This window comes from Lepidothrix coronata, unplaced genomic scaffold (assembly GCF_001604755.1).
Source record: "Lepidothrix coronata isolate B3197 unplaced genomic scaffold, Lepidothrix_coronata-1.0 Scaffold168, whole genome shotgun sequence".
Lineage (NCBI taxonomy): Eukaryota > Metazoa > Chordata > Aves > Passeriformes > Pipridae > Lepidothrix > Lepidothrix coronata.
The window spans coordinates 1,210,088-1,225,352 of NW_016690348.1; the positions used below are offsets into that span (position 1 = coordinate 1,210,088).

General features: G+C 36.1%; 1 protein-coding gene across 2 annotated transcripts in view; it reads left to right on the top strand.

Annotated features, from left to right (window-relative positions):
- The window catches only part of FSIP1 (fibrous sheath interacting protein 1), a 90,831-nt gene that overhangs the window by 9,461 nt on the left and 66,105 nt on the right, over nucleotides 1-15,265 (top strand). For both annotated transcript variants that reach the window (XM_017829775.1, XM_017829774.1), the window contains exons 8-11: nucleotides 1,520-1,617; nucleotides 3,370-3,477; nucleotides 9,787-9,951; nucleotides 13,512-13,649. In XM_017829775.1, the coding sequence (XP_017685264.1) occupies nucleotides 1,520-1,617; nucleotides 3,370-3,477; nucleotides 9,787-9,951; nucleotides 13,512-13,649 (509 nt within the window). The remainder of the gene's footprint in view (nucleotides 1-1,519; nucleotides 1,618-3,369; nucleotides 3,478-9,786; nucleotides 9,952-13,511; nucleotides 13,650-15,265) is intronic.

Consider the following 15,265-nt stretch of genomic DNA (forward strand, 5'->3'; position numbering starts at 1 on the left):
CATGATGTGGTATCTGAATAGCTAAGACTTGCTGTTTTGGTTGCTTTTGGATTTCTGTGTCACAGCTGTCATAAAGGCAGACCCTAAGAGGAGCTTAACTTGGGAAGAAGAATGTATGCATTAGTTTGATATTATTGCTTCAGCAGTCTCATTGAGATTGGTACCAAATCTTTGAAATTTGAACCAAATCTACCAAAACTCATACGCAAAATTTGTTGAGCTGCAATCTCTCTTTTACTTATCCATGTCAATCTTCAGTGTTTTCTTTGTCTCAGTGATCCTGTCTGTCCATTCTTTACTTGAATGTTCTGAGATGTTCTGTATGTAGTTCCCTCTCAAAAATGCTATCTACAGTAAGAGAAAGATATAGTTTAAAAGTAATGTATATCTTGCTGTTATGTTGGTGTTTGGTGTGTTCTGCTTATTTCAGAATGCAACATCTCTTGTTTGTATTGATTGGTAAGTTCTTATATGATCCAGTTTTTTGACAGATACAAGGTGTTGATTGGTAATGTTAAAGTTTGAGATGCTTTCAGTAGACAGTTGTGCATTTGAACTGTGACAGGTTTTCTTGGTCAGATCCAACACTTCAGTCCTTTAAGGTTTTTGTGTAAAAGGATGCATGAAATTTATTTCATATCTTTGAGAGTTTGCTTTCAGTCTTTTCACTGTGAAAAAAATCTACTTCCGTGTAAACTTCCATAGCATGTCTTCTATTATCTAACATGTCAAATTTGGTTTTTTGAAGGCAAAGAGCCGACCCATTTTTCCAATCTCTACTTTCCAGAAAAGCAAAAATACCATGACTAATTTTGAAGTAGTTCTTGAGATTTAGAAGTTGGTTCTATTTGCTTAGGCTTGTTATTTAATGTGATAAATATTTGCTGTTCATAAAGGAATTGTTATTTTAAGCCTTGTAAAAGTCTCTGAAAAACAGAATACATGCCCGTGTTTTTGTGATGGATAGAACCCATTGTTATTAGAATATCATGTGTCTGTTTAATAGATTTACAGCTCTATGATGAGTTTTATTTTTTAACAAAATTTGTTTTATAAGCTGTTATAATAATATCAACTATATCATCTGTTTTTCAGCTGTTTTATTTAGAAAAATGTACTTGATATGTCTCCAAATAGTTCTGTGGTTTTCAAAAAATTATTGTCTGGTTTTTTCCTGATGAGAAAACTGCAGTGATGATAGGGTTTGAAGGAATGCCGTGGCTTTTAAGGCTACCATGTTTAACATTTTTGAGGTCAGAAATCCAAAAGTATTTTAGCCTTTATAACATTGAATGATCTCATATCATAAAAAGTTAAAAATGAAAATAGATTTTGACAATAGCTATGTTTTAAATATAACCATATTGTTTATGTAAATAATGAAAACACCATACAAAAAGTTTGTCTATAAACTTTGTATGTTTGGTAAAGATTTAAATGGGATTGCTGTTATTACAGCTCTTACTGAACCAGAATAGGAATGATTATAACTTAGAAACTTTTCTTCCTCAAACTTCAGATTATCCAAGTGAATTAGAAACAGAATTAGAGAAAACAGCAGAGAAAACACGTAGTAAAAATAAAAGCAACCAGGATTTCATTAAAAAAAACATTGAGGTAAGTGTTAAAATGTCAAATCATTTACATTTTGTTAAATGTTAGCTAAATATTGGTCTATAAGTACTTCTGGAGACAGTGTTTTTAAATCAGGAACATTAAAAGCTAATTAGACATAAATTAAAAACCTTTCTCTTAGAACTGTTATTTATGACAGAGTACTATATAAGGTAGATCTCGGATGATCATATTGGTGAGGATAATACTGCTTCTGTGTATTTGCTAAAGAGTACTGGAAACTGAATTGTTCTGTTTGTGCCTGACCATAGCTTGTTTTAAGGACAAATATTTCCTAAGACTTATATTTACTGTTAAGTTAAAGGAAGATGTCCTTATTCATAGATAAGGAATAGATATACAGGTTGTTCATGTGCTGGGTCAGGAACTGGCTGGAGGGCCGGGCTCAGAGAGTGGTGGTGAACGGGGCTGCGTCCAGTTGACAGCCAGTCACTAGTGGTGTCCCCCAGGGATCAGTGTTGGGCCCAGTCCTGTTTAATATCTTTATCAATGATTTAGATGAGAGGATTGAGTCCACCATCAGCAAATTTGCAGATGACACTAAGCTGAGGGGGAGTGTCGATCAGCTGGAAGGCAGGAGGGCTCGGCAAAGGGACCTGGACAGACTGGAGAGTTGGGCTGATTCCAACGGGATGAGGTTCAACAAGGCCAAGTGCCGGGTCCTGCACTTTGGCCACAACAACCCCCTGCAGTGCTACAGGCTGGGCACAGAGTGGCTGGAGAGCAGCCGGGCAGAAAGGGACCTGGGAGTTTGGATTGACAGGAAGCTGAACAGGAGCCAGCATGGATCCATCCAGGTGGCCAAGAAGGTCAATGGCATCCTGGCCTGGATCAGGAACAGTGTGGCCAACAGGTCCAGGGAAGTGGTTCTTCCCCTGGACTCAGCACTGGTGAGGCCACACGTACTGTGTCCAGTTCTGGGCCCCTCAGTTCAGGAAGGACATTGAGGTGCTGGAGCAGGTCCAGAGGAGAGCAACAAGGCTGGTGAAGGGACTGGAGCACAAGTCCTGTGAGGAGAGGCTGAGGGAGCTGGGGTTGTTCAGCCTGGAGGAGTCTCAGGGGAGACCTCATCACTCTCTACAACTCCCTGAAAGGAGGTTGTAGCCAGGTGGGGGTTGGTCTCCTCTCCCAGGCAACTATCAGTAAGACAAGAGGGCACCGTCTCAAGTTGTGCCAGGGGAGGTTTAGGTTAGATATTAGAAAGAATTTCTTTACAAAGAGGGTAATCAGGCATTGGAATGGGCTGCCCAGGGAGGTAGTGGATTCTCCGTCCCTGGAGGTTTTTAAGAAGAGACTGGATGTGGCACTTAGTGCCATTGTCTAGTAACCACAGCGGTGTTGGATCAAGGGTTGGACTTGATGATCTCGGAGGTCCCTTCCAACCCAGCTGATTCTATGATTCTATGATTCTATCTACAGTGTGCATGGGACCTCTTTTTGTCAGAAAATACATCCCCCAATTTTTGTGCTTTTTTTCCTTACAAGACCTACTATGTATAATGATTCCTCATCCAGTGAAAAATATTTGCCTCCCTGCTATGTCACAGACTATTACAAGGTTAAAAATTTATTATATGTAGGCTGCTATATTTTTCTGTCAGTGATACTTTATATTATGGCAATAAGCAAGTTTTGGATGTTAATTTCACAGAGTTTAAAAACTTTGTTTTGATGGTGTTTGAGCTAATGGAGTTCTAAAGTGTGTTTATTTTTTTGTTTTTGTAAATATTTTAGCTTGCAAAGGATTCAGGAAACCAGTTTGTTATGCTTGAGGGAGAAAGGAAAAGGCTAATTGAACTATTGAAAGATACAGAGGATGGAATTGAATTGCAAGGTCTTGAGGTATGAAAACTTTAATCTGTCCTGTTGTATTTAGCTTATTTTTACAGTAAATCTAAAACTGATCTTAGTCCTACCATGGAGTACCCTACTGAGATAAGAGAGAAAAGCTGGACAAATCCTTTTGGTTTTGTCTCCAGGAATGAATTTGCATTGGTTTCTTTGTCAATTCTACTAACTGCAGAACTTAAAAGAAAAGTTAGGCACAGGTAGAAGGAGCCTTATTTAGATATAGATATGCAGAATAAATAGATGACCTATTTATTCTGCATAAACTGTAAAGTTGCAGAGTATCAATCTGAATGGCTGGTGCTGTAGTCTCAGGCAGAAGGGCCAGCAGAAAACTCCCAACAAGAGTTTTTTAAGGACATGACCTTAAAAATGCAGCAATTGAAGAAGTATACATTGATGAAGCTTACATGTCCATTTAGAAAGATAACATGACATCTTTCTGTGGCTTCCAACTCTGTCTTAAAAGTATACAGAGTAGACAAAGTCTGCTTAAGTATTAGACATTTGTGCTTTAATATTGTTAAAGAGTGTACAGTCTGCATACTGCAGCAGGAGCTGAAGTAGGTAAAAATACCTTTCCTCACAGATAGTAAAAAAGAATATTTGATTGTCCCACCAACCACTGCTTCTAGGAGAGCCTGAGCACTAAAATGATTCCCAGTAATGGGAAGACATCAAATAATCTTTTGATCTCCCAGCTACTTGGAGATGGCCTTTATTTCTTACTGCTTTGAGGGGAATATCACAGTGAAGATGTTCTTGGAGGCTCTGTTGTTTTACAAAAGCTGCTAGGATGGAAAGATAAAATTTCATTTGAAAAATGAATCATACTAGGAACTTACAGTACTTTTCAACTATAGATGGTATCAGATATGCTAAAGATACATGTTTTTATAGAATGAACATCCTCAAACAATATAAACTTGATATAACTCTTCAAGAAACTTGCATTTTAATAAGTAAAAAGAAATGTTGGAAAAATGCTTTGTGTAAAGAAATTAGGTGACTTTTCTAATTTGCTTTACATTAAAAATTACATTATGTTAAGTCTACAGTAATGTTATGAACTTCACTACATTTGTAAGTATACATTGAACAATGGTATCTAAGGACAAAGATGTGAACTCTGCATAGATGAACAAAATATATCCAAGGTCCACTTTCTGTTTAATTTATACAGCTAAAAATGATCTGGAGTAAATTATTTTTCAGTAGGTTAAGTAACAACTTAGGTGTGAGAGAAACAAAAGCAAATGCAATAGTATTATTTTTTAATTGTTTCTTCCCATATTTTAGTTCTATTTATATTCTAATAAGGTTGTGAAGACATCCAATTCATTACTCTTTTCTAAAACATGTCTAAAATACATCTTTATAAATTACTATTTCAGAATATGGGGTAAGGAGATGAGCTTATTGTTTTTTCCATCTGAATCCAAACTGGTTATGGAAACAGAAGACTAGCCTACCCATGGTTTGTGACATTAAACAGATCTGTAATTTACCCAACTTCAGTGTGATTTCAAGGTTGACAGTCATTGGGTCTTTTTGCTCTAGGGAAACTAGTAAGTACACACTGTGTTTTGGCATTTTCAGAGCTTTGTGGGGCAAATATAAGTGAAGGAGTCCGTATCAGTCAGGAAAACCTGATGGACAAATGATTAAGATTATATAAATGTGCAGTATTTTAACAGTAATTGTTCTTTCACAGTAAGATAAAGTAGCAGCACAGATAACGTATCCTTTGCTGATCGTTGATTGTTCATGTACAAAGGTTTAAAACTATCACACAGCGCCACACTCAGCGCTTGTGTTCATCAGATGAAAATCTTCAAGTTCTGTAAAATTGCAGCAGTCTTCCTGTTTACCCGACATTTGTTCCCTCGCTTTACATAGGATGCTAATATAATTTTTTTGAACATGAACACTGAACTTGCAGATTGAATTTTTTATCTGTGTAAAATACTCATCAATTAATAATGTTGCACAGAAGTATTTGACTTAGCTGACATAGTTTAGCATTAAAAAAATGCAATGGAAGTTCTTTGGTCTAATGTTGATCTGTGGTTAGGAGAGTCGATTCTTATTTTACTTTTAATTTGTTGCATATTAGAAGAACAAAATTAAAGCTCACTGGATCATTATTTAATCTTTTATCTGCGCATTTATGAAAAGATTGAAGGTATTCTTTTGGATCTGCTTGCAACAGGCCTGGCATTGCAAACCCATGTAAGGGTGACAAAATGTTCAGCTGAAACTACTTCATCCTGACTTTGAATAGGAAGAAAGTGGAGGGAGAGGATTGTGGGGGATTTGTTTTTGGTTTTTTCTTCTTGTTGGAAAGGTCAGTGTTTGATTAACGATGCTGTCTCTTCTGTTCTTTCCTGATCAAGGACATGTTTCAATTTGAGGAGATGGTTCTCCATTTGATAAATGTCAACATTTAAAGATCTGAAGATGTTTTAAACAGCCTTATGTTAGTAAACACAGTTTTCTGACCTAGGGAATAGTGGCCTTTTTAGTATAATTTATTTTACTAATTGCGAAAGTATTTTCTCAAAATGTGTAGTTATTAGGTTTTCCTTTTCTTTAAGCTGATGTCCTTCACAAAATTCAGAGACATTTATGCAGAACAGCTAATGCAAATTCTGACTAATATGTACCTTTTTTTTGCACCAATTCTCGAAGCATCGAGGCATCAAGGCAAGGGAAAGTGTAACCTTTACCCACATTTTGTATTTGGCACATGTCACTATCATGTTGGCATGTATCTATAGATATTTTACTATTAATATCTGCTATGAAGTGTGTGTTGTTGCTGTATGTTCCTTATGCCATGGACAAGAATGGTATTTGTGGCTTACTCTAGTCTATACTAGATCATCTCTTCAAAGAAAAAAGCTCCTAATTCTACTATCAAAATGGAATAAAAGAAAGGATAATAGTTACTTAAACCTGTCTAGTCTGGTGATTCTTCCTCTCCCACATTTCAGTTTTATTATGGGTGAGGCATTTCCTATAGCTGCTTTGTAAAAAAGATCATGAGGAAATTATCAGCTAGTGAGTAATTAGACAGCTTCAAGCTGGCCCAGGTAATTGTCCAACTGATGGCCTTTTTCATCTTATTTTATTCTGACTTTTAAAAAGCTGGAGCAATCACATAGGCTAAAGTAATGTTTTGGAGGCTCTCAGTCAAGACAGATCTGGCTATGCTGTATGAATTCTTCTGTATAGTGTAATGTGGATTAGATAACTTCACTGGACTCATACTACTAAATATGTCAGATATCCGAACAGCACTTCTCACTTTTTGAAAAGGTGTTTTATGAGTTTTTAAAATATTTTACAAGTACATATTCATGCTAATCTAATTGTCAAAGCTGAATGTACAGGGGTATAATTTGTTTCAGATGTTCCACAGTAAGCACTGACTGTGCTGTTATAAAAATATTGTTCTGAGTTAACACACAGGAAACATTGACAGGACAGAAGCTTATTTTCCAAGCAAAACCATCTTAAAAATACAAAAGAGAATGTGTGAGTCCATTTCACCCTAAAGTAAAGTGACTACTGGTGTAATTTGGATATTTGGAGCATGGGATATAGACACTGAGCTGTAGCTAATGAGTCCGGTTGCATTTTAATCGACTCCTGTAGAGTAATTTCTGTGTATTTGCACTGTGATCTTCATTCTCTGGTTAGGGGGTGGTTAATGTGACACAAATGTGGAACCATGCTGGATAGTTATGTTTTGATGGCCACTGTCCCACCTGAACAGATGTTTCCAGAAAGCTGGGAAGCATCTAAGACATTTGTGAGTGGCTCTTTTAGAATCAGGTTGGGTCCAGTCAGGCTTACTGGTTGTGTCTCATCATACTTATATGAGAAAGCATTAGAACTTATTTTGTTTCACAAAAAGGATGACTCTCTCTTGAGTATTTTTTTTATTTTTTTTTAATTTATTATGGAGGCAATTTATGACAAGTGTTTGGAGTATGCTTTTTTCTTTTTGAAACTAGTGTGCTTTAGGGTAATGGGAATGAACCACAAATGACCTCATAGCAATGGTATTAAAGTTGGAAGCTGATATTTCCTCCTCTTGTATGGATGCAACTGCTTGAATGGCCAAAGGACTAATCTGGAAGCTGTAACAGAATAGTGGACATGAATTCTTTGCAAAACAGATGTTAGAGTCTTAGGGCAAGGTGCTTGCCCTATTCTGGGTAGGAAAAAGAAAGGAAACCAGTAATACACTCATGTCCTTCCCCACATCCCTGCTCTTCTACGGTCTTATCTGCTGTTTCATTGTGGTGAGGACAGAGATGTAATCTGCTACTGTCATGCCCATTGAATGGTGGTTGTGCATACTTCCTTCCCTGAGTGTTGAGGCAGGAGTGCCAAGTTGCTGTGGAGAACCTGCATCTATCTGTGAGTATGAGCTCATTTGCTTGGGTTAAGTGGGCCAAGCTCACTCACATTATGCAACTGTCTGTAGTAGGAGTATATATTCATATTTGTTATTCAGGTGTTACTGCTATCAAGAGGAAAAAGTCATGTAAATCACAATCAGGAAAAAGAACTCTCTGCTTTCTGCCTCTCCCAGTCTTTCTGGGCCTCTAGAAGGATGGCAGCTACTGACCTCAGAGCAGTTCCTTTGATTTCCTATGGATGCTGTGTCTCCTTCTTTGATGATGTGCTGCAAGTGTCATGTTACATCTCATACCCTCCTTCTGAAATTTGGCTCTGGGTGGTTTCTGCCCTAGCATCAATCTCTGCAGTTCCATTCCAAGCCTAGTTTTGGTCAGGCTTTCTCTCTTTTTGACTCCTTTATCAGATGGAAAGTAGTTGTCCTATTAGACATAGCTGCTAATTGTATTTCCTTCTTTGACTTGCACAGGGATCTGTTGCTTCCACTTCCTTCAGAGGACAATAGAGAGTAGTGTATTATATTCCAGTTTATTTGGATTTCTAAAGTGCTGCTATGAAGGTGTGTTTGAATATGTAGCAGAATAGATGTGTCTCTGCATTCGCCACCAGACTTTGAGATGCAAGTTTATTGGGGTTGTTCGAGAAGATGTGTTTGGTGTAGATAAGAACATCTCATTATGCCTGTGGACTTTCATTTGTCTTTTTTAAAACCAAAAAATACCTTGCTGTTTCAGTTATGTGGTCAGCTCTCTGTGGTGTTCCTTGTACTTAGTCTGTAAAATAATAAGCATGCAAGCAAGGAGTGCTGAGATGCTTGACATAACAGAAGTGATTTAGGGTGATGTTGAGGAAACTCCTAGTGCAGATTCTGAGGGCTATGCTTTTCCACTTCAATATTAGCATTGAAAATGTGAGCTTATAGCATGTTCTTTAGGTTTGCTCTTTTAGGACTGGTGGGTCTTAAATCTGCCAGACACTTTCCTCTTCATCTCTATCCTCTGCACTATCTTGCAAACACTTCTAAATTGATTTTCAAGTCAGTGGCATCAGAAAGGGATGCTTACTGTGCAGCACTGAACAGCAAGATGTTTGTGCAAGTTAGGCAATGACAAGAAATTATTCCTTCAAAAGGGAGCTGAGTCTGCCATGTTGAACAAATATATAAACCACAACAGGGGAAGAGTTTGCATCTGTGGAAGGGAGCTGTGGTTGGCATGGCATGGCATGAAACTGTTTTTAAGGTTTGACTAACTTGGCTAAGAGGCTATTAAGTAAGATGTATGGTTAAGAAAAAGGGATTGGCTATCCAAAGAGCTTCTTTTGGCTGTACAAGAACTTGGTCAAGGTAGTTGTATAACCTTGAGAAGAATGGAGGGGGAACCTGGGAGCTGTCTGATTGTTTTTTGGCCAGCTGGCATGAAGGCAAAGCATCTGGCTTTAAGCAATTTTATTTTAGGGCTTCTGAGCAGCTAGTCTATTGAGGAAACAGGCTTTGGACTTTGATAGAAATAAGTATAATAGTAGCAAAAGTCTGTTTAGGTTAGCACAGCATGTTTTTTGCTATTAGATTTTAATAATGCATGTAGATGTATGTGCTTTCTAAAAATAAAATTATATATATATTAACTTGCTGCTTGGTTATATTTTAAAATGAAAAATGTATGCCTATACTTGTTCTGTCCATATCTGCTTTTGAGTGTGCTAGGTACATGAATATTTGGGAGATTTCAGCTATATAGTGAGATGGGTGAAAATGTACATTTTACTCTTAAGTATGCTCATTTGAAAAATAAATACACTTGATGTGTAACTGCCTTTAAGGTCTTTTTCCTTTGGGAATGAGGTTTAAGTATTTTCTGTACTTTTCAATAGGAGAATGTATCTGTCTGGCTAGCACCAGGAGAAGGGTACACACCTGAACCCACGGAATTTCATCTCCTAAATCAAATAGACATTAAGCTTCAAGCACTACTATCTGATGGGGATTTTTCTGCAATTTCCAGCTCTTTCTCAAAACCTCCAAGCCAGATTTATCAGGTAGGTTGCAGAACAGAGCTTATGCTGCAGATTTTTTGTTTGAAGTGTGTGTTGAGATCAATACAGCATATGTCTGTCTGTATTTGTATCTTTTGCATTTTTCTTTAGTATCTTCTGTTTGTTCTCCCAGTATATGTGTTAAGGAATGAAGTGAAAAATTTTGGCTATGGAAAAATAATTTGTTGCTATTTTGAGTGGTATGTAATTCAAGGACTGTCTTGTTTTTAGCATTTTTGATTCCACACTTTTAAAAATTTTTATGTTCAGGAGTTGGTAACAGACATTTTTAGCTGTAGAGGGTCCCAGTGGTTTTTTTCAACATAGTAACAAATGATAGTTCATCTTTGGAAATAAGAATTAGGTTTCTTCTTATCTCAGGATTCCAAAACTGCTTCTTCACTTGTGATCAGAAAGATAAAGCAATGACTGTAGAAAATAGATTGGAATCGTATGCCCCTTGTTTTTAGTGGCCTTCATCTTTGTCCCTTGCCAACAATATTAAGAACCCATGAAGATTAAGAATCAAGGTCTCAGCCTTGGGAAGTGATTGTTTGAATTTTGTGCTTAGAAGACTCCAGTTTATCCCATGCCCCAGTAGTATTGCCTCTACTATAATGGGGCATAAAATAAAAAAACATAATTCTTATTTTGCACAAAGCTTGTTTACTTCTGTAATATTTACATTCTATGGCCAGAACTGGTATATCAGAGACAGTTACCAGTGTATGTATGAGAAGCATTTATTTAAAAGGCTAAAAGACCTGTGGGGTTTTTTTTCCCCCTCTTTTTCTAAGGTCACTTTAATGTAATTTTTGTATTGACTTATTTCTGAACATGAGGCTTTGTTTTACCTCTAGTGGTATCTTCTGTAGCTCAGTTCTAGAGGAGTAACATTTTGATGTTGATCATTTACCAGCTGGGATTTAATATGTGAAAGAGCACCTCCCTCTAGTTGGTAGTGGCTTATGCAAATGCAGTTGTTACCCAGTAACTTCAGTTTCATGGACCTGAGCTTGCCAATGATTGCCTGATCTTGTGTTCAGTGTTACGAGACATCAGCTTGAAGTTAATGCAACTGCCTGTGATAATGAACTCTCTGTTTGGGAATGTTTATTCAAGTGGTTGTTGTTGCTTTCTTTCAGGTAATAGCTCAGAAGTATTTGAATAGAAAGTGGCATTTAGGTGTATGCTGATTGAACAGTAAAGTATTATCTTTTTTGAATAATATTAAACCTAAAAACCAAAAAGAGGTGGTTAATTCCTTACGATACCTTTCATTCATGAAACGCTGTTGCCCTTCAACTTTGTTTTGCAGCATATAAAAGGGATTTTCATTTTGAATTTTAGAAGTAATTAAAACAGAATTAGCTTAGAGTTGCATATTATAAAGCTGCATGTTCTTTTCTTCCAAGAATTGCACTAGATACAACTTTCAAAATGGAAACACTTAATCACCACTGCCTCAGTGAGAGATCTGCTTTCTGACACTGATGGATACTTTGACAGGATATAGGAACTGTGCTGTGACTCTGAAATCTTTAATAAATGGCATTAATTGTAAAGAAACAATAATTTCTGTTTGCTTGGTTGTCTTAAAAGATAAGGTAATCAACATTGTATTGCCTTGAGGAGTTCTTTCATACATGTTTGGGATTTTTTATCCAAAAAATATTCCCTTTTTCAGTTATGGAAGTAGACTATAGTTAACAGTTTAAAACTAAATAAGTACTCAAAATTATTAAAAACTTTAGAATATACACTAATTTTTCATTTAATGATCTCTGATAGCCTATGCTCTTTGCCTCCACCAAAGTAAATGATTTTCATGGGTATATCTGTTTCAGGGCATGGTTAGAAGCAGGTTGATAAGCTGATCAGCCAGTTTTATGTCTCAGGAAGATTGTATGACACTAATATATTTCATTAAGAGGGATTTTGTTATTATTTATTTATAGAATTTTGGAGAAAAGGGAACGCAATGAATAATTTTAGACATTTCAAATACTCTTGCATTATGTTTGTTACAGCTTTGTCTGTTGCTAAGTACTTGTATTTTATCTTGTGTAAACATATTTAACACTTATTATCTACAGATCTAAAAATCATGTGAGGTAATCTCAAATGGACTTTCACTATGTACATGTGCTATATAATTGAAACATAAAATAATGAAGTATTGAAAAATTTGAAGTATTTGAAACATAGACAATAAAATGTTTTCCTTGATGTAATACTTTCTGCATTTATTCTATGGTATCTTGAGAAAAATGCAAAAATATTACTAAGTGAGAAAAGCCTTAACTTTACTTATATTGTGTGAATTCTGATCAGTTACTATTCAGGGATGAGAGAAATGAAACTGTGACAACTACTTCTGTGAAAGCAGCAGGTTAATGTTCCATAGTAGTCAAATATTCAAATAGATTATTAGGAATAATTATGAAAGCAATACAGAATGAAACAGAAAATGTGACTGTCTGTTATGGGAAAATTTACTGTCATTGGAGTACTGCCAACTATTGCTGATTGTAAGTAAGATTTGTACTGTGTTAAGTTTATTTTCAAGCAGCTAGTAGTTTGATTTAAATGTCAGAACTCATAGATTTGCTAGATGTTTAGAAGTTGTTTACAGATATAGTCTTTTGTATATTGTAGTTGAGAAATTTTGTGTTGAATGTTGAATTGCGAAGGTTGTTTTTCTTTCCAATTAGACATGCTACTTGGAATTATTTTCCTTGTGTGTGTCTATTAAGATTCCTTGAGCTGCTTCTGAAAATAAGAACGAATAGAGTATGTTTTTATTATATGGCTGCTGATTGTTCTTTGGTTTGAATTGACTATCAAGTTGGGCGGAGGGTATTTTGCTTGTTTTTTTCCCCTCTGCTGTTATTTGTATCCCTTGAATTCTTCTACAGAATCTTTGGTTTGCAAGAGAAAGCTCTGTTTTTTTCCAATCACAACATAACTTCAGTTTTGCCAATACTTGTTAATCTTAATGAATTGAGTTACATGTAATATCGAACCTTGAATGTATTTGGGACTTCAGGGTCCAATTCAAAACTACTGAAGGATGTGAGAGTGTGTAATCTGAATCTTTAATAATGGTTGGGCAACTAACTACAACTACAGAGAGAGGATTATTTCTCCTTTACCATGATATCTAGTAAATAAAAGCTATCATCATTTCAGCTCAATTCTTCCTTTCCTTTCTGGCTTAATTCTGATCCCAGTATGGTTAATAAGATCAAACTTTGAATCAGTCATTCTGTCTCCTCTAGTCTCAGTGCATTTTTATTGTTGTGGTAGAAATAAAGCATCAAAGTATTAGCGCTGGAGACTAAGAAATTCCTCTTAAAATGCAAAGGGGAAGAATTCTTTTACTGAAATATGTCCAGCCTGATATTTAGCTATTGTATTTGAAAATGTGCATAATGAAAATTATGCATATGCAGAATTTGACATTGACACATTTCTGTGTTTCCTAGTAGAAATCAAAAGAATACCCATCTGGCTATGAAGCAGTATAAAGTCATGTGTTTAACTTCTATTTCTTTTGTCAGGAGTCTCTGGTTTATGCCAACAGAAGCCTAGAAACAGTTCCAGGTGAAAAGGTTCTGCGGGACAATAAGGAAAAACGTGATCAACAGAATCGTCTGAAAGAAATAGATCATAAACTGGAATCTCTAGAGAGAAATCTTGTAAGTGTCCTATTTTTGTTGTCCTATTTTCTTCCCTCAGTCTGAAAACTTTGGAGTTTATCATTCCATCTGTCTTAAAATGAAGTCAAATTTTGCAACCTTTTGTCAATTTCTGGAGGAATCCCCAAAGAAATATGCAACCAAGTTTCAAATAATTTTTCTTAATCTGGGAAATACATTTTTTAGTTGTAATGTGTGCTTACCATTATTAACGTAGTGTCTTTCAAAGTGAAAGATACTATTCTCCTCTCTTCCTCCCCTGAGGTGCATAGCATAAACCTCCTAGAAGGATTTTTTAATGTCTCATATACTTTGGTGTTCTTTGAAGGACCAAGTCTGATGGAAATGTTGTATACACTAAGTTATTGTGGTAATCTTTCTTTATTATCATTAGATTGAAGTAAAAATAGTATTTTTTAATGGTTGTACATTGTAGAAATCTGTTTCTTGTTTGTAGCTGATTTTAGTGTTTTTCATTTAGTCATAGAAACATAAATATGAGTTTGTTGCATCAGATCAAAAATCCATCTACCCTAACTTTGGCTTGTGGAGGTCTTTATTCAGCAGTAGGTTTACTCTCTGCAATAATCAGAGTTAGGACAAGTACTGTTCCAGTTATCTTTTATCACCCTCAGAAAGGGATCCCCAGTGCAGATCAAAAGCTTTGTGATTCAGGTAGCAGCATAACTGCAGTGGTATAATCTCAATTACTGATAGCACTGTTGCTCTAGTTGCAAAAACTTCAGCCACTCTACATAAGCAAAGTTTATTCTGGCAGTGCTGGAGTATATATGGAGTATAGGAACAAAGACTTCAGAAAAGGAAACAGTGATTGTTTTAGAGGCTGTTCACTTGTCTGTGTATGACTACAGTAAGGCAGCATATTTAATTCTTATCTGTTCACAGACCAAAACAACAGTAGAACTTTGTTTTAATACACAGCTTTATTATATTAAACAGTTAAAAGATGGGAGACAAGTAAATAGAGGAATTCTGTGAACTTCAGTATATTGAATAGGTTAATGGGTAAACAGATAAAATAAGTCTGTGTATTGTCATATTTTCCTAGCCATTGACCTTTATATCACTTTTTGTCACTACTGACCTTGTTCATGAGGCAAGCACAATCCGAGGAAGTGCGTCTGGGAATTGTATGATAGTCTACAGCAGGCCTGGGAAATGCAGTGGGCTGCTGACTCATTCAAATGTTTTGTATATAAATGTTTCAGTTCCAAGTCTTGGTTGGGTTATAGCAGTTTTGTTTGGTATCATATTACAGCAGACTCTTGCAACATACCACACATTTTTCCTTGACTAGATTGTGGGTATTTAAAGCTCTAAATTTGATAGACTGTAATGCTGATTTACAATGTTTATAAATATAGAATGTTACCTGTACCTATGTGTAACTCATGGCCAGACTAGCCTTGCTGTGTGCTATGCAGCACCTGGTAAGGCTTCTTCAGGGGGGCACACTGTGTCTTCTTAGCAGTTGCTGCTCTGTAGTATTACTGAGAGCATGGTATATGGATATGAAATATTTGTTTTAGGTCATTTGCAAGGTGCTTTGGTAGTCAGTGCAAATAAAGTGTTCAAGTCTGAAAGAAAGTAGTTTT